The 22,763-nt window shown below is 37.0% G+C and overlaps 1 protein-coding gene and 1 pseudogene across 5 annotated transcripts in view; one reads left to right on the top strand and one right to left on the bottom strand.

Moving 5' to 3' along the window:
- The window catches only part of RGS22 (regulator of G protein signaling 22), a 135,340-nt gene that overhangs the window by 44,496 nt on the left and 68,081 nt on the right, over positions 1-22,763 (bottom strand). For all 5 annotated transcript variants that reach the window (XR_007458582.1, XR_007458583.1, XM_049633582.1 and 2 more), the window contains 3 exons: positions 15,869-15,983; positions 13,911-14,033; positions 13,026-13,127 (listed from right to left, as the gene is read on the bottom strand). Coding sequence is in view for 3 of the 5 variants with exons in the window: in XM_049633582.1 (XP_049489539.1) it covers positions 13,026-13,127; positions 13,911-14,033; positions 15,869-15,983 (340 nt within the window). In the remaining 2 variants the exon portion in view is untranslated. The remainder of the gene's footprint in view (positions 1-13,025; positions 13,128-13,910; positions 14,034-15,868; positions 15,984-22,763) is intronic.
- LOC125924896 (cytochrome b5 type B-like) lies at positions 16,082-16,583 on the top strand (annotated as a pseudogene).

Below are 22,763 nucleotides of genomic sequence, written 5' to 3'. Positions count from 1 at the left end.
TCATATCCCACTAGGAGCTCAAAAACATTACTGAGAAGCTATGCCGAGAAGGAATAAATTGCAGATGGTGCTTTCCACAAATGGGTTTTCATGTGAAGGACCTTGGGGTTTTTCAATTAGGAATCTTAAAGATTCCTAGAGATTGCAACATCCTGATACTGAGAGGCAAACTACTGCAGAGATCAACACAAATGGGGTTGCACAAAAAAAGATAATGTGATGACAATCAAATGGAGAATTTCTGGCAATTACTCAGACTCTACTAAGAACTCAGTGCAAAAGAGAACCTTAAAAAAAAAAATGCCAGTAGGATAAAAGAATGAAACAAACTTGAATCATTTTGGACAGAATGAAAAGTCAGGAGGGAAAACAGAACGTGTTAAGCAAAGCCAAAAACAAACCACAAATTCAAGGGACAAAATATACTAGGCTTTAGACTAACTTGGGCCATTGCTTAAGGTATTTTAAGCAAAACTGATTAATATAGAAGGGAATAAAATAAACAATTACACACGAAAAGAGTTATTACTACAAAATTTAAGGCAACCTAAGGAACAAATAAGTATATTATTTTGGTAAGTTTTGGATTAATTAACAAGAAAAACCTGTTAACCGACAAAAACAAAACATGTATTTAAACTAATGGAATTATTTAACCTCCAATAAAAATAATTTCTTGAAAGTCAGTGAACAAAGAATAATTCAATGAGAAAAGTATGACTATTTAACATTTTTGACTTAAAAAAAAACACACAAAAAAACCTGTCTCACAAGGAAGCTAATCCATGCTAACAAAGGTAGAGAAACTGATAAATGAAACCAGATCATTGAGGGATTACTTTACAATGAGAAAATCAACCGTCAAACAGGTTGGATGTTTATGTTAGCCAGCATATCACCTTAGAAAGCAAGCTTAAGTGTAGAGGTTGCTTAGAGTCAGAATAAGGGAAGTTAACTATGATCCCCATGAATGTTCCCTCTATTGGATCTATTAGGCTAATAAGGTGCTCAGGAAGTAAGACAGCTAAGGATAGTGCTTCAAGTGTGAGGTCAAGGTCAGTCTCTGCAAAACTTCCCTTTGTGAATGCACTGCTGACTAATGCCTCTTCTTGGTGGGAACATCCCTTCTATAAATGTACCGGTGCCTTCATTTTAAGTCTTGCAGGCCTGTGAAACCATTGTCTAGACAACTGCTGTGTTTTATTTACACACTGTTTTACACATTGATTTCACAGTTTCAGTTTCAGGAAGCAACCTTATTTTTAAGATTCCTCGGGTAAGGTGGAAAAGGAAAAGGACAGGGAGACTTCACTGTTGTTCCAGTGAAATTTCTCAGGAGCTCTTTTCTAAAAGCAAATTTGAACTATACACACAGCATGTCTAGAAAGACAGAATGCTGTTCACAGTGGAAGCTGGGTAATGGTATATGCAGGCTCATTAAACTACTTTATTTTTTTTTAATGTTTTTAAATAAAAACGCCTGGCTGGCAGTCATATATAATCAGTGATTTTCTACAATGAGGTTTATAATATGTTGCTAAGGATAGAAATTTGCCAATGAGCTCATTCGGTCATTCAGTAAATATTAGAGCATCTTTTATATGCCAGCTCCAGTTCTGAACACACAAAGTGAACAAAGCAGACAGTCTTCATGGAACTTAACAGTCCAGTGGGGGGAAAGGTTAAGGATGAAATTTGGTATCTGATGTCTATAAAGATAGTTTAAGATATCAAAATGAAAAGATTAAATAAGGTGATAAACAGATACTCCTTTTTCTAGAGACGGTAATAAGAAAGCAACAACTTTAGAAGTTAAGAGTCTAGAGTCTGCATATTTGGGTCTGATTCCAAGCTCACTAATTGCTAAATGGATGGCCTCAGGAAAGTATTCACTTTGTCTAAATCTCGGTTTCCTAATCTGTAAAATGGAGATAATACCCATATCTGGTTCTTGGGATTGTGAAGAATTAAAGACAATTATCCACGTAAAATGACTACCACAGAACCTAAGAGATGGTAAACATTAAATAAATGTCAGGTATAATGATAATTATGGCTTAGAGGAATTTATATGTTGACTTTTCTTGAAACAAGAGGATTAAAAGAGGATCTTTGGAGATCCTCTTTGGTTAATAATCACATAGTATTAAAATCTTAAGACTGAATGTGTATAGCTGGTATAAACATCAGGAATAGGGGAAATGAATGAATAACTGTTAGCCAGAAAGCTGGCTGCTATATGTGTTCTTCCTGAATCCACTTCACTAGCAAGCGCAATAAAATGCAATGCAAGATGAGAACTCTGCTGATTTCATGCTCAGTGATTCATTGTGCTCAGGATTCCAAGCCTGACTGCTACTTGGGACACCATCTCTCTGGTAACAAAAACAAATAATGCAACAAAGCCTGAATAATAATTGCCTAGCACTCAAGACACAGCCTAATTATAAAGACACTGAAACTTACCATAAAGCTATGAAGAGGCACATGATTTTCCATATTAAATCACCACCCCAACCTCACCCCCTACCCATACCCATTCATCTTTTAGGAAACACAGCTTGATTCTTAATGCTGCTGCTGTGTAAAGAAATAATGAGCTCTGTTAGTGCACCTGAAAATACACCATCAGCCTAGACAGGGAGCACTTAGCTCATAGCACTTTAATGAAAATGTCAGGACCACCCTGAAGTATTTAAATCCTGTAAATGCCAAGTAAGGAGAAGAGCTAAACAATTAAGGTAATGGATGGCACCAAGCAAGGAAAAAAACTGAGTTGATTATCAGGAAAAATTTCAACACTGTCTCTCTTGTGCTGTAAGAAGTTTTTTCAAAGGAATTTATGGTAACACCCAAAGTTTTGGTTACCTAAAATTAGTTCAAACTACATTGGGAAACATTGTCAGGCAATGCAAATTTTATGGGTAAAGAGCTACATGGTCTCTTATTTCTCAATCCTTCCAAGGTTCTCTGGAAAAGTAGGCAAAAGAAGAGCACATTCTCGAACCTTGATAGCACCTGTGTGTGTTTTGTTGCCCCACCCCCACCCCCGCCCCGACCAGAGGGTTCCCACCGTGGATCAGAGCCTAGTTGTTTGATAGATGTTTGTGGAAATGTCAGGAAAAGTTTTTAGGCTGGGGAACACATGCTTGTATTGGTGATCCAACAGCTATCCAGTTTATGTTGATTTCTTGTTTCTACAGTAATAGACAGGAATAGGAAGGAGAAAAGGAGCCAAATACATGGACGCACCTGTAGAACCCTCAGGTAGGATTATGCTGCACAACCTGGTGTGAACTTCATTTGGCTCTACACTGTGTCTTCAGCTAACCTAATACGAAACTAAAGTGATTTGGGGCCAGAGAGAATGAGGATAGCAGTAAATAATTTCTGAATGAATATATTAATGAATTCTGCATTACCATCAGATCATAACTTAGGCTTCCCAAAAATATCAGTGCATAATATGAGTCTGATGACATTTATTGACTCAGCTTTTGTGTGTTCTTTCTCTCTTGTGAAATTTTGCAAACACAAGAATAAACCAGTGACAGCACTACAGACTCTGGGTAGATAGTAGTAGTCACTTAAGACTGACTTATTTGCCATGGGACCCACCCATCAAGTGATTTCTTTGAGGAATGTACATACATAGAAGCAATAGGGTCTCTCACCAGAGGCTGGAATATTTCCAAGCTCTCAAATTACTGAATGGAGATGTCAGGAGAGGAACTTCCAAATGTCAAGATTTCATCTAGCTATGGTAAAAGATACTGAAAAGATTTGAGATTTAGTCTAATGTTGTTATGAATAAAACATGACATTATAGTTTTTTGTTTGAAATGTTGTCACCCAAAAGAGACACATTTATTTTGCACTGCTTCATAGGATAAGAATAAGACCAAAGGATAAAAGTTTTTGGCTCAAAAATGAGAAAAGAAGAAAACAGTTCTCTCCCTCCTACAGGTATTAGAAAAGAAGCTGATGATTATTTAAAAAAAATAATAACCGAAAACACTAATTCAAAAAGATATATGCATCTCTATGTTTACTGCAGCATTATTTACAGTAGCCAAGATATGGAAGCAACCTCAATGTCCATTGATATATGAATGGATAAGTATGTGGTGTGTATGTGTGTATATGTGTGTATACACATATATATAACGGAATATTACTCAGCCATGAAAAGAAAAGAGCTTCCTATTTGCAACAACATGGATGGACCTACAGGGTATAATGCTAAGTGAAATAAATCAGACAGAGAAAGACAACTCCCATACAATTTCACTCATATGTGGAATCTAAAAAAACAAATGACCAAATAATAAACGAATAGAATCTTAAATATATAGAACCAATAGAATCTGGTTGTTGCCAGAGGGGAGATGAGTGAGCGGACAGGTGAAATGGATTAAAAAAAGATTAAGAGCTACAAACCTCCAGTTATAAAATAAATAAGTCACAGAGATGGAAAGTATCACATAGCAAATATATTGTATTAACAATACAATAATATTGTATTAACAATATACAATAATATTGTAATAACTTTGTATGGTGACTACAATTATCATGGTAAACACTGAGTAATACATAGAACTGTCAAACTGCTGTGTTGTACACCTGAAACTAATGTAACACTGTATGTAGATTATAATTCAATAATTAAAAGAAGGAGGGGTGCCTGGCTGGTTCACTGGGCAGAACATGTGACTTTTGATTTCAGGGTTGTATATTTGAGCCCCATGTTGGGTGTAGAGGTTACTTAAAAATAAAATTTTTAGTAGCACCTGGGTAGCTCAGTCGTTTAAGCATCTGACTTCATCTCAAGTCATGATCTTGTGGTTCATGAGTTCAAATCCTGCATTGGGCTCTGTGATTACAGCTCAAAGCCTGGAGCCCACTTCAGATTCTGTCTCACTCTCTCTCTGCCCCTCCCCCACTCATGCTCTTTCTCTCTCTCTCAAATAAATAAACATCTAAAAAATTAAAAATAAAATATTTAAAAAAATTTTAAAGTTATTTACCTGTTTTGAGAGAGAAAGAGAGAGAGAGAGACAGACAAGTGGGGGAGGTGCAGAAAGAAAGAGGGAGAGAGAGAGAGAATCCCAAGCAGGCTCTGCACTGCCAGCACCAAGGACAGTGCGGGGCTTGAACCCATGAACCGTGAGATCATGACCTGAGCGGAAATCAAGAGTCAGATGCCCAAATGACTGGGCCACTCAGGCAGCCCCCACAAAAAAATATATTTAAACAAAATTTTTTAATGTTTATTTTTGAGAGAGAGAGAGAGAGAGAGAGAGCACACACAAGTGAGGGAGGGGCATAGAAAGAGGGAGATACAGAATCTGAAGCAGGTTCCAGGCTCAGCACAGAGCCCGATATGGGGCCCAAACTCATGAACTGTAAGATCATGACCTGAGCCAAAGTCAGAAACTCAACCGGCTGACCCACCCAGGCACCCCACAAAAAAATATTTTTAAAGAGAACAAAAAAAAATAAAAACTGTTACCTGCTGGTGAAGAAAGAACTAATTTAATCTCCAGTTAAGGTGCTGTTAATTTGGTTTTATTTAAAATAAAATTGAAATACTTCACTAATCATTTCTACACCCCCTCCCACTATAAAGTGAGCTCATTAAGCCAAGAACGTTGTTCTAATTGCTTGGCACATAGCCGCTTTCAGTGAATGTTAATTAATGAGCAACAATACTATAAAAGATATTCTATGAAGTATATGTTTGACTTAAGCTGTATTTTGAAACTCAATTAAGTTCCTGTATTGATTAAATGAACAGCTATGAATTTAGGAGTTGCTGTCCTTCCAACCTATTGGCTTCAATACCTTCAAATTGCTCTTTTCCTTCCCCATTATCTAGATAATTGAGAGAACCTTAAGTATCGACTCTAACAATAATAACACCTACTTATTCCACAGAGTGCTCTACATTATATAGCAAAACTCATTTTATTGCATTTTGCTTTGCTGTGCTTTGCAGATACTGCATTTTTTACAAAACGGAAGGTTTGTGGCAACTCTGCATCAAGAAACTCGATTGACACCATTTTTCCAACAGCATTTGCTCACTTCATGTCTCCATATCACATTTTGGTAATTCTCGCAACATTTCACACATTTTCGTTATTATCCTATTTGTTATGGTGATCTATGATCAGTGACCTTTGATGTTTTTGTAATTATTTTGGGGCAACACAAACTATGCCCATAGAAGATGACAGACTTAATGGATAAATGTTGTGTGTGTTCTGACTGCTCCACCACTCAGCCATTCCCGTCTCTCTCCCTGTTCTTGGGCCTCCCTATTCCCTGAGACACAACAATATTGAAATTAGGTCAGTTAACAACCCTACAATGGCCTCTGAGTGTCAAGTAAAAGAAAGGCAAACGATGCAGCACACTTCATTGTTATTTTATTTTAAGAAATCACGACGGCCACTCCAAGCTTCGGTAACCATCACTCTGTTGATCAGTCAGCAGCCACCAATGTCTAGGAAAGACCCTCCACCAGCAAAAAAAAAAATATGATTTGCTGAAAGCTCAGATGATGGTTAGCATTTGTTAGCAATAAAGTGCTTTTTAATTAAAGTACACACATTGTTTTTTAGACATAGGACTATCACACACTTAACAGACTACAGTGTAGTGTAAACATTACTTTTATATGCACTGGGAAACCAAAGAAAAATTGTTTGACTCATTTTATGGTGATATTTCCTTTATTGAAGTGTTCTGGACCAAATCTACAATATCTCTAAGGTATGCCTGTATCCACCCACATTATCTTATGCAATCCTTACAAAAGTCCTGTGAAGTAGACATGAGAACTTTTATAGGGTAAAGGAGGCTAAAGTGCAACATTGAAATAGGTTCTGCATCTCAAGTTTGGGCTTAATTTTGTTTCTAGCTATGAAACTTTGGCAAGGTTAAAATTTCAGAGATTTAGTTTCTTTTTATCCATAAAAAAACAGGATAAAAATCCCTTGTATACTTGCTGTGGGTATTGAATTCAAAAACACATGACTGCTTCTTGCAGAGACTTCTTTTCTGGCATACAGACAGGCTAGATTACTTGAAAATGAAAACCCTCTCTCTATAAAATACCTAGAAATACTGGATAAAATATGACAAATACTCTTTTAAATATATGGCTGAGATAGTAAGGAAAACCACCAGGGGCCAAAATTAAGGAATATACTAAAAATCAGGGTGATAAGTACAAGCTGACAATGGGATTAGCATAGAGTAAACCAAGGGTATGGATTTTAAGAGCCACTGAGTTTTGGGAGATAAGGCCTTGGACCCTCACTAGGTGGAAAAGTTATATTAAGAGCTATACGTACACAGAGATCCTCGAAGAGGTATACACAATGTAAAATTCAGAATAGGAAAAAAAAATGTATGTATGTGTGTATCTCTATATCTCTATCTCTGTCTCTTCCTCTGTCTCTGTCTCTGTCACTACCTATACCTACATTGACCAAATCCAGGAAACAAAACAGAAGCTTGCTTGTCTTGGCCTAGACTCTATGCAAAAAGAAAAAAAATATCTACTAAGGATTAATTATTGTGAATTTACCATCATAAGGGTTTGGTTTTCAAGATTACACTTGGCAAATAAGGAAAATCCAAGATGAGAAATTAGCATTGAAAATGTGCCTAGTATAAGCAGCACAGATAAACACCTCACTGAAGAGCTCATAATTCAAAATTACAGTACACAAAAGAAGAAATCCAACATGTCAGCAAACATAATAAATAGCAAAATTAGTTCTCCCAAGAACTGCAAAGCATAAAATCATTGGACACTCTAGCAGCCAGATTCTAGGGTGGCTCCCATCAACACAGTGCTTCCTAGTCTTCATGCCCTTTTAGAATTCTCTCCCCCTAAGTGTGGGCATAACATGTGGCTTGCTTCTGACCAATAGAATATAGCAACAGTGATGAGATACACATGATTATATGTGTGTGTGTGTTATATGCTTGTCTTGCTAAGAAACTCCATCCATTGCTGGTTTTGGAAAAGCAAGCTGCCATGATGGGAGCTGCCGCCATGCAGGGGGCCATGCCACGTGGCACAGAGCTGGCAAAGCTTCTAGCTGACAGCCAGCAAAAAACTGAGCTCTCAGCCAGTGGCTGCAAGGAACCAGATGCTGCTGACTACCCTGGAGCAGAGCCTTCCCAGGGGCGCTCCAGATGAGAAACCAGCCCTGGCCAACATCTTGATTTACAGCCTTGCAGAGGACCCAGCAAAGCTGTGCCCAGACTCCTTACCTATGTAAACTGTGAAATAGTAAATGTGTATCATTTTAAATCACATAGTTATGGTAATACTATTTATGCAGGAACAGATAACTAACACAGCTACATATTATATGTTTAAAATGCTTAAAGACATAAAAGAAGAAGTAAAAACATGAGGGAAAATGAGACAAAAACATCAGGAAGATTTGAAAAACACAAGTAGAGTGTCCAATAATAAACATAATTCTTAAAATAATTTAACTCAATGGATGGGTTAAATAGCAGATTGAAATCTGCTGAAGAAATAATAGATGGAAAATCAAAGGAAATTGTTCTATTTCAATTTACAACATACAACACAGATATTAAAAGATGGAAAAACTTGAAAGAGACATTAAGAGAGATATAGGATTGACAACATTGACCAGCCAGGGAATCCAGAATGACAGAACACAGAAAAGAGAAAGACTGTAGAAAGAAATAGAAATAGAAATAATGGCTGAGGATTTTACAGAAGTGATGAAAGACACGATTCCTCAGATTTTACAAGCAATTCAGATCCAAGAAATTGTGGTAAACACACTGAAGTGAAATATAGAACACTGAAGTCCAAGAAATGATTTAAAATCAAACAATGAGGAAAAGCAGAGGAACAAGAGCAGACTCCTCAATAATGGCAATAGAAACCATAAGGCAGTAAAATAATACCTTCAAAGTGCTAAGAGAAAATCGTCAACCTAGAATTCTATATGCAGCTACATGATCAACGAGAGAATTAAAATAGACATTTTCAGACAAACAAAACCTGATGTTTACCACTAGTAAATTCTAATAATAAAAAAAAAAACCTACTAAAAGATATTCTTCAGAAATGAAACCCAAAGGAAGGAGTATGATGCAAAAAACAATGGTAAGCATGAAATTCGCGTGTGAATAAATCTACACAAGCATCAACAGTATCAAAAACAGATGATGATGACTACTTTGTAGGTACATAAGAAAATTTTAAATGCCATGCAAAAATGATATGTAAAATGGGCAAGGTATGGTGGAATTAAAGTGTTCTAATATCCTAAACCTTTTGAAAGAATAAAGATGATTAATTGTAGACGTTGTTAATTTTGGTATGCATGTTAAAACTGTAAGGGTGAAAACAGAAATAGAATATGTAACTTCTAAAGCAGTATAAGGAAATAAAATGTAAACCATTATTGCCAGCCACATTTTATAGAACATGACACAGAGGCTTCTTAAACTCAGTGACTTGACTACGTTTACACAGCTAAGAACTAGCATAATAATAATAGCATGTGATTTAAATTCATTTCTTTCAACTCCAAGTTCTGTGATTCTTTTCCTTCTTTGTCATATGCCCTCTGATCTAGTGATACAGTAAAACAACAGTGTGTTCTCCTGACGTTCCATTTGAATAAGGCAAAAATCTCACACTGCTGCAAGACTATATTAAGTAGCACTTTGTAGTAAAAGTAAGCAAATCCTCTTAATCCTCATTTACATTTCATTCTTACCTACCCTCTCCACTCATTAACTCCTACATTCCCCAAGTAAGTTGTCTTCCAGGCTCTAATTTTTACCATTTTTTTCTCTCTTCCTCTTTCCCACTTTTTAATTGTGTGTATGACTAATAAGAATAAGTGGTGCACACATGTGTGAACATGTATAATATTTATGATCACATTTGTTTACTAATTGCAAAAAATTCTCAATGTATACACTATGGAGAGTGGTAAATTCTAAATGCATAGTTTTTGTTGGGATGGAGTTTGTCGGAACGATTTCTACAAAGGTGAAAGACATTATAAAAGACAGTGGTACCCAGCTCTGCTCCATTCTATTGTAGCGCTCTATCATCAGAGCAAGTGGGTAGTATTGAAAAAGCAGTAGGACTATCTTTGGCAACAATCTAGGCTCCAAATCTTAGCAGTGATAGATGGTAGTCCAGCAAACTGTTGCTAGTGAAAGACTTTATCTCTGCACAATGGTAGTGCAGAGAATTTTCTCCTTGCCATTTCAATTGGCTTTTAACCGCACTATTCTATCTTGAGGCCATGCAGTAAAATCTTCAGGATATGCCCAAGACTGTAGCTGAAACTCTTAGACCACAGTCCCTCATGTCAAATCACTGCCACCAAGGTATGTCATCTGCCTACTAGCATACAGAAAAGCATGTAAGTCTCTTGGAAGCAACTCTTGGTCTCCTACCATACAGCTTGTCAGATGTATAAAAAATATATAAAATCAAGTTCATAGTGACTTTAACACAATGCCAGCTGACTGCACTCTGCCCATTGATCCAAATATCTGTATTGTAGATACACTCTTGAAGAAAGCCATATAGCATTTCTATTATAAAGAAATGAATAGCATTTCACACTGTGAAACGAATCTATAGGATTATGATATTAGAGGCAATTCTTGCCTCTGGAGGCACAGGAATCTTGGATAATTAAACCTAAACCAATGTAGACAACTGCTCCTTTAACTAAAACATAAAGTAACCATAGATGTAAAAAAACAAAAACAAAAACAAAAACATGACTTGCTCTTTTGGTGTCCCCCTATTCACCTGAAAGTAATTTTCTCCATTGTTTCCCTCCCCCCACCTGCTGTGACTCCCCAAAAGATAACCTAGGGAAGGATAAGTGAATTCATGGTATTTATCTTTCTCTGTTATTTCACTTAACATAATACCCTCTGGGGCTACATGAGGAATCTAAAAAACAAAACAAATGAACAAACAAACAAAAAAAACACCCTTAAATACGAGAACAAACTGATGGTTGCCAGAGGAGACGTAAGTGAGGAGATGGATAAAATAAAGAGGATTAAGAGGTACAAACTTCTAGTTATAAAATAAGTCACGGAAATGAAAAGTAGAGCATAGGGAATACAGTCAATAACGTAATAATATTTGGTGACGGATGTGACTCACTTACAATGATGAACACTGAGTAATGTACAGAAGTGTTGAATCACTATGTTGTATATAACACTGTATGCCAATTATAGTTCTTTTTTTAAAAAAAAATTTTAACATTTACTTATTTTTTTGAGAGACAGAACGTGAGTGGGGGAGGGGCAGAGAGAGGGAGACACAGAATCCGAAGCAGGCCTCAGGCTCTGAGCTGTCAGCACAGAGCCCAACGTGGGGCTTGAGCCCACAAACTGCAAGATCATGACCTGAGCCAAAGTTGGATGCTTAACCAACTGAGCTACCCAGGTGCCCCTTAAAAAATTTTTTTTAAAGATAATCTAGAGGAGGATAAAAGTTTTATGGACCTTAATAACCCCAAAACAGAATAATCCACCTCAGAATAACCAAAACTTGGCTGCATCCTATCTCACAATACTTCTATAGTAGATTGAATAATATCATTACTAAGAGTTAGTAAGTCTAACAAACTTAAAAAGAATTTCCACTTTTACAAGTGCAGGGAAATATGGTGATTACAACAACAACAAAGGCCCCACTTGATTGAGCAGCTGAAGATTTTTGGAGGAGGAGGCTTTGCAGTAGTGAGAACATAATAAATAACAGATGGTACTCCACCCGAGAGAGACAATAGGTTAGGGGGAGGAGGGCAAGTGGAGACTCACAGGTAAAGGGTTAACAACGGAAGAGCCCACCGTGTGGTCTCAAAAAATGGCACTGGCAAATTAGAGATATAACTCTATGATTGCACGGAGCCAGATCCAGACCAGGTAGAAGCTGAAGCCCTTGTCTGCATAGTAAAAATTGTACAAAGCTCTGTCAGCTGATTTCCAAAGCACAGTTATCAATTCCAGAGTGCAGGTGGTGGAAGCTAACAACAAACATCCAGCAGCAATACTCTACACTATCTTGAATAAGAGTGTAAGGTAATAAATAATATGACACAACTAACTCCGCATCATTCAGGGAGAGGTTCTCTGGAATGGGACTATTCCAGCTTGTAAGAACCCCTTAAATGGTCAACAGATACGGACGTGATTTGCAGTTTTCTAGGCTTGAAGACTTCTCTCCATAAAAGATCATAAATAAAAGAATAAAAAACTGAAAAGATTAAGTCAGCTTGAGTCATAATTCTATTCCCTTTCATTCTACCCCCTCAAAAGAGGCCATTCTCTCTGTCTCCTTCTGCAGGGAATCCTCTATTCTTCCTCCTGTATCTTTTTTTCCTCCTCTGTTTTGCTTCAGGGTGGTCTTGAGATGTTCTCTTCTCTACCACTCAGTATTGGTCTCCATGGTGTGGAACACACAAGCACAGGCGATGACACAGAGCCTACACCACACACAGTCAACATCCTTTCCCGCCCTCTACAAGGTCACCAGCCTGAGTCTGTCCACAGTTGATTCCTGCAGGAAGCTCAGCAAACACTTTGGTCAATGCTTCTGCTCCCCATCACTTCAATGATTCATGACAAGTCCTCTCTTGGGTTCTCTTTTAAATCACTCACAACCAAACCAAAAAGGCATAAATCAAAAAAAAATATGGGATGTCCTTTTTTGGAAGACCAAGTAATTGCTAGCAAAGAGAAAATAAAGCAAACCAAACAAAATAGATAAAACTGGAAGCCCACAAATCAGATTACAAAACAATATTCTACTGACATTTAAATAAAGTAATCCCATGGCAGCGAGGGAACAGCTCCCTTTTTGCCTGTACTCCCAGATTTCTCTTGCTTGGGGCTGGACACAACTTCTTCACGTCTCTGTGTACTCAGAGCTGCTCATTGAACCAACATTATTTAGTACTTACTTGGGCTTGTTTGCATACTTTAAAAGGGTGAAGTGTTTCTTGGTAGAAGAGCTGATGATAAGCCTGTAGGTCAAACCAAAAGTACACACTATTCCTCCACAACTGCAGATGGAAAAAATACATAAATCATTACCACCCAATTATTAAAGCCGTACAAAGCTCTGATTTCAAATATAATTAATTGTTTAGTTCCATGGTGTTGCCATAAATCAGGTTCAATTTAAGACGGTTTTATCTTCTATTACAAATTGGCAACATACAAAATATTTCTTGGTATTGTCACTAAAATATTATATTTTGCATGTATGCCTCTCACATAATTGGCCATTAAAATAGGAAGCATGCTAGTTAACAATTAAAGAGTAATTACATATTTCTGGCATGAAACCAGGTATTTTGATGTATATGGGCAAATGCATATCACATTAAACCCAACCACTACTCTCATAATTGAACCACTGAAATACTTTATATCGAGCAAAACAAAACAAAACAAAACAAAAAAACTGGCAAATTTTCCACTATCCATTGCAATTTCTAATTATTAGAGTTATTTTTAATAAAAATTAAAGGACTGATAGAAACCAACTCTGAATTTAATTTATATTACACTAAAACAAAATTACATGAGAATAAATTGTTAATAATGCAAGTCAATCCTTGTCTGTATTTTGTTTTCTTTGTAATTTTACTAGGATAGTGAACAAAGAAAATGATAATTGAGATGTTTACATTTGTTACTAAATATTTAGGATAAAATTTCTTACCAGAAGAAATGGGATTTTAACATCAAATGTAATTATTTGAGCACTGAATTATTTCAACTTCTCTTATTTTAAACTAAGGCAAAGGTATAAAATTAGATTTAAAATCATTGTTTTTTACCTTATTTCCTGAGTGCTCACAGAATTTGGTAAAGAAGAATCCAGCTCTATTTTCTACATACAAAGATTGCAACAAATTTTCCATGTCAAATCCTCCCAAGGCACCATCTGCCATGGTTTTAACCTAGATAACAAAACAGAAGTCCATGATCCACCCAAGAACATGGTGATTTTTTACAACACTGTCCAACAACAGGGTTTCATAAATTCTTCCAGGCTGTCATTTTCCTGCTGGACTTTTTATCTTACTTTTGTACCATATAAGTAATTAATGCAGTATGTTTGCCTCTGACTGTCATTTAAGATCCATTTATGGAGCCAACCCTAGCAGCAGACTTCATTCTATTATAAACCAATCTGATTTCAAACTTAATGTTAAAGCGACTTCTCAACCTCAATTATTTTCATGTTTCAGGCACAGTGATACCATTTTAGGAGGCTTCCAAATCTCTGCTGGTGGCCTCTTTCCTACATATTTACTGTTATTTTAGCCTTGAGGTGATGCTATAATAGCTACAAGAAAGTTATAAAAAGAACCATCTTCAAGGTTTCTCAGTGCTGCTCATTAACTGTCCTCAGGGGGTCCCCTCTTTGGACAGTCTCACCCTGTACAGGTCAAGGCCTTCAGAGAGTCAATGGCAATATAAGTTCTCATAAAACTTTGTTATTTTGGGGCCTCTCTGCCAACAATGCTGGCAACCCTAATACCATTCTTGAAACACAGAAAGCTGGCTACTTCCCCAAGCACAAGAGTGACTACAAAACAAAAGGATATCTACTGTTCATAGGAACTCTTTGGTATTTGCTGTGTGGAACTCAGACTTCTTTGTAATCTTGAGATAACTGTGGCATGAACAATTTAAGGCAATGTTACAGTGTCTCTCTGTCTCTATCCCTCTGCTAAACAAATTCTAAAGTGAGAATTTAACGTTTTTATGATGTTTAACTATTGGCATTCCAAAAATTTTTAAAAAATCATTATTTTGGTGGGAAAAAAATCCTAGTTGGAAGAAAAAGAGCACTGTTTGCTTAGAATAAAATAAAAAGATACGCAAAATTATATCTAAGTGTTCAGACTCTATTGGGATTACCAAGGTTTCTACCTAAAGTATAGTCCTTAGGGAACGTAAACTTGTCACCTCCAACTGATATAGTAAATCCACATTATCAAGGTAGACACACACTGGAAATAGAATTTCATAAAAAGTCTAAGTTCCCAAGAGAACATTAAAATTATTTTTTATCAAATGTTAACAATTTAATAAAAATAATAGTCTTATTTTGTGTCTAAACCAGAACACAGCTGTTTTTGAAAATAGTAACCAACGGGAGTATATAGCAACATGGTACTACAAAAGGAAACACAGAGGAAATTTCTGTATAAAAATCCTTCTCAGGGGGGCACCTGGGTGGCTCAGTCAGTTGGTGTCTGACTTCGGCTCAGGTCATGATCTCATGGCTTGTGGGTTTGAGCCTCCCATTGGGCTCTGTACTGATAGCCTGGAGCCTGGAGCCTGCTTCGAATTCTGTGTCTCTGTCCCTCTCTGCCCCCTTCCCCACTCGTGCTGTCTCTCACTCTCTCAAAAATGAATTTAACAAACATTAAAAAAATCATTTCGGAAGGAGAAAATAAAATGCGTCGTTTAGTAAAGAAAAAATACTACGGTAAATCAATAAAAATTCTCTAAAGTGGGGCACCGGGGCGGCTCAGTCAGTGAAGCATCCCACTCTTGATTTCAGCTCAGGTCATGATTTCATGGTTCATGAAATCAAGCCATGCATCAGGCTCTGTGCTGACAGCATGGAGCCTACTTGGGATTCTCTCTCCCTCTTCTCTCTCTCTGCCCCTCCCAGCTTGCACACACGTGCACTCTCTCTCTGAAAATAAACAAATAAACATTTAAAAGAATTCTCTAAAGCCAGTTAAATGAAGAATCAAATTAATCTCAAAATACTTACCAAAGGTTCTTCTGTATAAGTGTATCTTCTATCCAGCTGGGGCTTCAGACATTCAGAAATATCAGTAAAAGATGTTAAGCGAATAACTCTGGTGCTTTCTGATCTGTGCCTCAACCTAAATTATAAGAATGAGAACTAATTGATCAACATATTTTGAGTACCCTTGGTATACATGGCATCAATTCTTAGGAGTGACAGAAACCCAGATAGTGGTGGAGAAGAGGTGTCTTAGGCCCAATTGCAACTGTGGAAGCACGCAGCAAAAATGGAAAAAGGCAAGGGGTCAAGACCTCTATCAGCTGTATTACTGACTGGAGGAGGCAGTGAAGCACAACTCCATGAAGGAGATATGGCTGGTGATCCACAGGAGAGTCTATGATATCACCCATTTCCATAACAAGCATCCTGGGGGAGAAGAGGTTCTACAGGAACAAGCTGGTGCAGACACAAGTAAAAGCTTTGAAGATGTCGGCCACTCCTCTGATGCCACAGAAATGCTCAAGTAGTACTATATTGGTGATGTGCATCCAAGTGATCTTAAACCTGAAAGTGGTAAGAAGGACCCTTCAAAAGATACCTGTGCAAAAGTTGCTGGTCATATTGGATTTTGCCCATCATAGGCGTTATTGTCTTAGGTTTCCTGTATTGTTACTACATGTCGGAAAAGAAATCCTCCTGGAAGTCAGATAGCATATCCATTGGGACTGTGAGCTAGAGGCTTGTTTGGAGGCTGAGTGATGCCCTCTCCTAGAATCCTGCCAGTTATGTGCATCCCCCTTGGAGCCCAGATGGCTGGCCAGACATCCACCCCAGACCTGGGGCCAGTGTCCTTCATCTCCCAGAGCCTTACTCCCAAAGCACCCACTCATTGTTCTGTGTCTCTGCCAGTGGCTCCTCTTTCTGCTGCCATTCACCATTGCATTTCCATACTTTGTGTTACAATTACAATCCATATGTCCTAGTGACATTGTCCTTTGGTAAAAATGACTGCCTTCCAATACTTGAAATGCACATCAGACATTCTTAACAGGGCAACACACTCCGGTTTTGAAGCTTTTCTTTTTCCATTGAAGTGTATTACACATACACATATATATGTATTTGAATACATATGTACATATATATTTGAATATAATATTTGAATTTATTTATACGCGTATATAAATCTTACAAATGCATCTGGACACTGTGAGAGAATAGGGAGAAAAACAGTGCAAGTATCAGGTACAGCCTTTAAGAGATGGTTGAAAAAATGAAATCTAGTCCTACAGAAAGACGACTCTCAATAACGTAACTGTTGGTTGAATGAATTCAAGAATATATTATAGATGCCAAATGATGGGAATGGATAATAAATACTATGGAATGTAAGAACAAGAAGTTTCTTTGAGCTGTATTAGTAATGAAAGAAATGATATTTTCCCTGAAAAAATGGGCAGATGAATTCTGTGTGTGCATGTGTGTGTGTGCATGTATATGTGTGTGCGTGTGTGTGTGCATACATGTGTGTGTGTGTGTGTGTGTGTTTAGAGAGGTTCTTTAGATGGGGGGAATAGTGAGCAAAAATGAAAGTAGGTAGGGAAAGCCTTGTTTAAAAGGCAGCAAGTAAAAAAAAAATAAATAAAATAAAATAAAATAAAATAAAACAAAACAAAATAAAATAAAATAGAGGCAGCAAGTTAACTAATTTGCTTAGGGTAAGAGGACACTAACAGTTAAGTGAATACCATATAACACATACCAAACACTGTGCTAAACACAATTCACATTATCATATTTAATCCTCACAACAGGTGGGATTCAAAAGGATTTATATGTGATAGTGTGGGGTTCGAGATAATGGAAGATTTTGGAGCTAGACTAATGACTTCAGACATTATCTTGTTATATTTTCTTATCCAGCTCCCTCTCCATAACGCACTGCAATTATTCTAAACCCTATTTTCCAGCTCCTTAAAATGCCCATTCCACTTCACCAATATATCTGCATTCCAATCTGCCAGCAGATTACTTTGCAGCTTCTTCTCAGACAAAATGTAGGTAAAATATGCTTCAGTTTCTCAGGGAAAAGGTAGGTACAACGTGCTTCAGTTTCCACTCCCCAATGAAGGAGACACTGTTTGACTGGCTAACTCAACACCCATTTCCAGTGACATAGCTTTATAACTAGCACCACTGACATACTGATAAAGCTAAATACTCACTTTCTAAGACCATCTTGCAGAGAAGGATTGCCATGTGATATCGTTATGACTAGTGAGATACAAAATGAAGTCTGCTGGGGAGCTTCTAAGAAAGCTCGCTTTTCTGACCAAAGGGAAAAGATTAATGAAAATTGCCCTTCTTCCTTTATGATTGGAAAGCTTGATGTCTGGAGCTATAACATCAATGAACATGAAAGAATGGCAAAGAACATTACAAAAATTCAGGCCCTAATACTTCTGATCCAGGGAAGCAATGCTGGCAGTTACCTACCCTCAGATTTCTTATTCTGTCAGAAAAATAAGCCCAATTTGTCTATGCCATAGTCAGTCAAGTTTTCTGTAATTTGCAGCTGAAAAGACTTAAATTATTTATCAACAAATACATCCACCTATACTTAGCCTTATTTCCTTCCATCCTGTCTCAGGAAAAAGTGTCCTATCTTCTGTTGAAGGTTAATCCCATGGTCTTTGTTCTTGAACTCTTCTTTCCATTCTCCATTGAAAATATAAACCTTTAGGGTGCCTGGGTGGCTCAATCAGTTAAGCATCCAACTCTTGAATCAAGCTCAAGTCATGATCTCACAATTCGTGAGATTGAGCTCCACGTCAGGCTCCATGCTGATAGCACGGAGCCTGCTTGGGATTCTCGCTCTCTCCCTCTCTCTCTGCCCCTCCCCAGCTCACGCACATATGCATGCACTGTCTCTCTCAAAATAAATAAACTTAAAAAAAAAGAAAATACAGGCCTTCTTCTTTCTCATCAATCTTTAACTTCTTCCTTTTCACTAGATACTACTCTAAGCATATTAACAAGCTCAAGTCTCTGCCACCTTAAAATACCTTTTCCCTGTACAGAAAATCATCAAATCACAAAAGAAGAGAGAAAGAAAAAAAAGGAACAAAGGAATTACAAAATAGCCAGAAAGCAATTAATAAAATGACAATGAGTCCATACCTATCAATAATTATTTTACATGGAAATGGACTAAACTCTCTAATTAAAAGGCACAGAGTAGCCTGGATGCTCTCATACTTCTGAAAGGAGTATAAATTGTTACAACTCCTATTAAATACAATTTGGTAATATCTTAAAAAATTTTTAAATCACATGAATTTGGATTTAGAAATTCTTCTTTTAGGAAATTATCCTGTAGACATATGCATTAACATGAAATATAGCAAATGTACAATATCCATTGCAACATTGTTTTTAATAACGACAAATACTGGAAATAATGTCCATGTCCCTTAATAGAGTACAAATACAACAATACTTGGCATAAAATGAAAGATAACCGGACATAAGGAGAGATAAGATTATAAGAACAAGAAACGACAGAAAACACAGATTATAGTATATCTATTACTGTAGTACATTTACTGCTATGAAACACTTTAGATAAATTCAGTAAAAACAAAGATACATAGGGGCGCCTGGGTAGCTCAGTTGGTTAAGTGTCTGACTCTTGACTTCAGCTCAGGTCGTGATCTTATGGTTCATGAGATCAAGTCCCACGTCAGGTTCTGCACTGACAGAGCAGGGCCTGCTTGGGATTCTCTCTCTCCCTCTCTCTCAAAACAAATAAATAAATATTTTTTAAATATTAAGAAAAATACAAAGGTATGCAATAAGTGTATAGCATGATACTATTTTTGAACCATGTATATATTTCCAATTTTGAAAATAAAATAATTTAATTTTAATAAATGACACACACAAAAAACTCTCTAGATGTTCTTCACTGCATGGGAAATCAACTCCAAATTCCCTAATGTGACACAGAAAAATGTCACTATCTGAACCTCCGTTATTGTTTTAGCTTTTATCTTGCCTTTTTACTGTAATACACTGTATCTAGCCAAAACTTAAACATAAAAACAATGCATAGTTCTCAAAATTCAACTTTTCTCTCAGTTCATACCTGTATGTCTTTTCACTTGTTTTATCACTTGAAAAATTAAGATAATGTCTTCTTCATGGGGATGAGTTCATGGGAACTAATATAATGCAAGAAAAGTATCTACGACCAAAACTTATTAACTGCTATTTTTGGAATTAGCAGACAAGGTGATTTAGACCAACTCTCCCTTTGAAGACCAACTAGATAAACTGAAAAAAAAAATACAAAAATTAATCTGCTAGAAAAAAAATTGAGTGCTAACAATGTAGCTAAGAATTTAGGGGCCAACAGAAATAAACCCACAATTATATGGTCAATTAATCTTCAACAAAAGAGACAGAATATGCAATGGGAAAAAGACATTCTCTTCAACAAATGGTGCTGAGAAAACTGGACAGCTACATGCAAAAGAATGAAGCTGGACCACATTTTCACACCACACACAAAGATAAACTCAAAATGGATTAAGGACCTAAATGTGAGACCTAAAATCATAAACCCCTACAAGAAAACACCAGCAATAATTTCATGGACACCAACCATAATCACGTTTCTAGATATGTCTCCTGAGGCAAGGGAAACAAAAGCAAACAGAAACCATTGGGACTTGATTGAAGTAAGTGCTGTGCTTCTTCACAGCAAAGGAAACAACCAAAAAAAAAACTAAAAGACAACCTACAGAATGGGAGAAGATACTTACAAATGACATATCCAATAAAGGGTTAGCAACAAAAATATATAAATAATTTACACAATGCAACACCAAAGAACAAATAATCCAATTTAAAATTGGGCAGAAGACATGAACAAACATTTCTCCAAAGATGGCATACGGATGGCCAACAAGCACCCGAAAAGATGTTCAACATCACTCATCATCAAAGAATTGCAAATCAAAACTACAATGAGATATCGCCTCACGCCGGTCAGAATGGCTAAAATCAAAACCACAAGAAACAAGTGTTGGTGAGGATGTGGAGAAACAGGAACCCTCTTGCACTGTTGGTGGCAATGCGAACTGGGATAGCCACTCTGGGAAACAGTATGGATGTTCCTCAAAAAGTTAAAAATAGAACTACCCCACAATCTAGTAATTGCACAATTGGGTATTTACCCAATACAAAAACACTAATTCACGTATGTATATTGTACATGTATGCATATTGTACAATTATGGAGGCAGCCGAACTGTCCATCAATAGGTGAATGGATGAAGACGATGTGGTATGATTTTATATATGTGTATACACACACACACACAATGGAATGTTATTCAGCCGTAAAAAAAGAAATCTTGCCATTTGCAACAACTTGGAAAGAGCTAGAGAATATAATGTTAAGTGAAATAAGCCAGTCAGAGAAAGAGAAATACCATTTGATTTCATTCATATGTGGAATTTAGGAAACCAAAAAAAAATGAGCAAAGGAAAAAGAGACAGAGGGAGGCAGACCAAGAAAGAGACTCTTAATTATAAAGAACAAACTGATGGTTACCAGAGGGGAGGTAGATGGGGAGATGGGCAAAATAGGTGATGGGGATTAAGAATCATTTGTGATGAACACAGGGTGTTGTATGGAAGTGTTGAATCACTATATTATACACCTGAAACTAATATTACACTGTGTTAAGTATACTGGAATTAGAATAAAAAACTTTTAAAAAGGTGACATAATGGACAACATAAAAGAAGTGGTATATATATACAAGGGAATATTATTCACCATAAAAAAATTATGAAATATTGCCATTTGCAACAACATGGATGGATCTAGAGAGTGTAAGGCTAAGCAAAATAAGCCAGTCAGAGAAAGGCAAATACCATAATTTCCCTCATATGTGGAATTCAAGAAACAAAACAAATGAGCAAAGGGGAAAAAAAGAGAGAAACTAAAATAACAGACCCTTAACTGTACAGAACAGACAGATGATTGTGAAGGTAGATGGGAGGGCGGGGGAAAAGAGTGAAATAGGGAAGGGGATTAAGAGTACACTTACCTTGATGAGCACGGAGTAATACATGGAACTATTTAATCAACTATAAACCTTATAATTTAGTCAACTATAAGCTAATATAGCATTGAAACTAATATAACACTATATATTAACTACACTAGAATTAAAATTAATGATGATGATAATAATACATTAAAAAAGGAATAAATTGGAAAAAGGAGTTTGGGGGCCAAAACTCATTGAGGAAAAAAAATTCCCAGGGGTGAGGATTCTGAGAAGACGTCAGAGTAGGAAGCACCAGGAACCTACTTCCCCACCTAGACAATAATTGAACTGGCAGAATCTAAAGTAACTATTTCGGAGCTCTGGAATCTACTTAAGGCTTTCAATTTCCAGGGGAAGGCTTGGACAGTAAACTGTGGTTAATTTTGGTCAGTTAGAGCTCCTAGCACAGCAGCATTTACCCTTCCCCCACCCCCAGCCCTGTGGCAGACAGCTGAGCAAGTGTTCCTGGAGCATTCCGCACACAGCTGCAAGAGCCAGGGTGAGCAGAAAGGACCATGTCTACCAAATATCAGGCATCTGTGTTCTGATCTCTGATCGCTGCTGCAGATCACAGATGTGCAAGAGGCAGGTGGCCATTGTTGTAGCACCCAGTCCTCCTCAGGCTGAAGTGACTTCCAGGGAATTTAAAGAGACATTGCCCTTCCCCACCCCCACCCCCACCTCCATTTTTCTCTTTTCCTCCTTTTAGAAGTCAGATATTAAAGATTAGGATACTCAAATGCAACTGTATATGCAGGGAAAAGTTAGAAAGTAACCACACATGGCCCGGA

Source organism: Panthera uncia, chromosome F2 (genome assembly GCF_023721935.1).
Source record: "Panthera uncia isolate 11264 chromosome F2, Puncia_PCG_1.0, whole genome shotgun sequence".
Lineage (NCBI taxonomy): Eukaryota > Metazoa > Chordata > Mammalia > Carnivora > Felidae > Panthera > Panthera uncia.
This window is presented reverse-complemented; position numbering and strand designations above follow the sequence as displayed.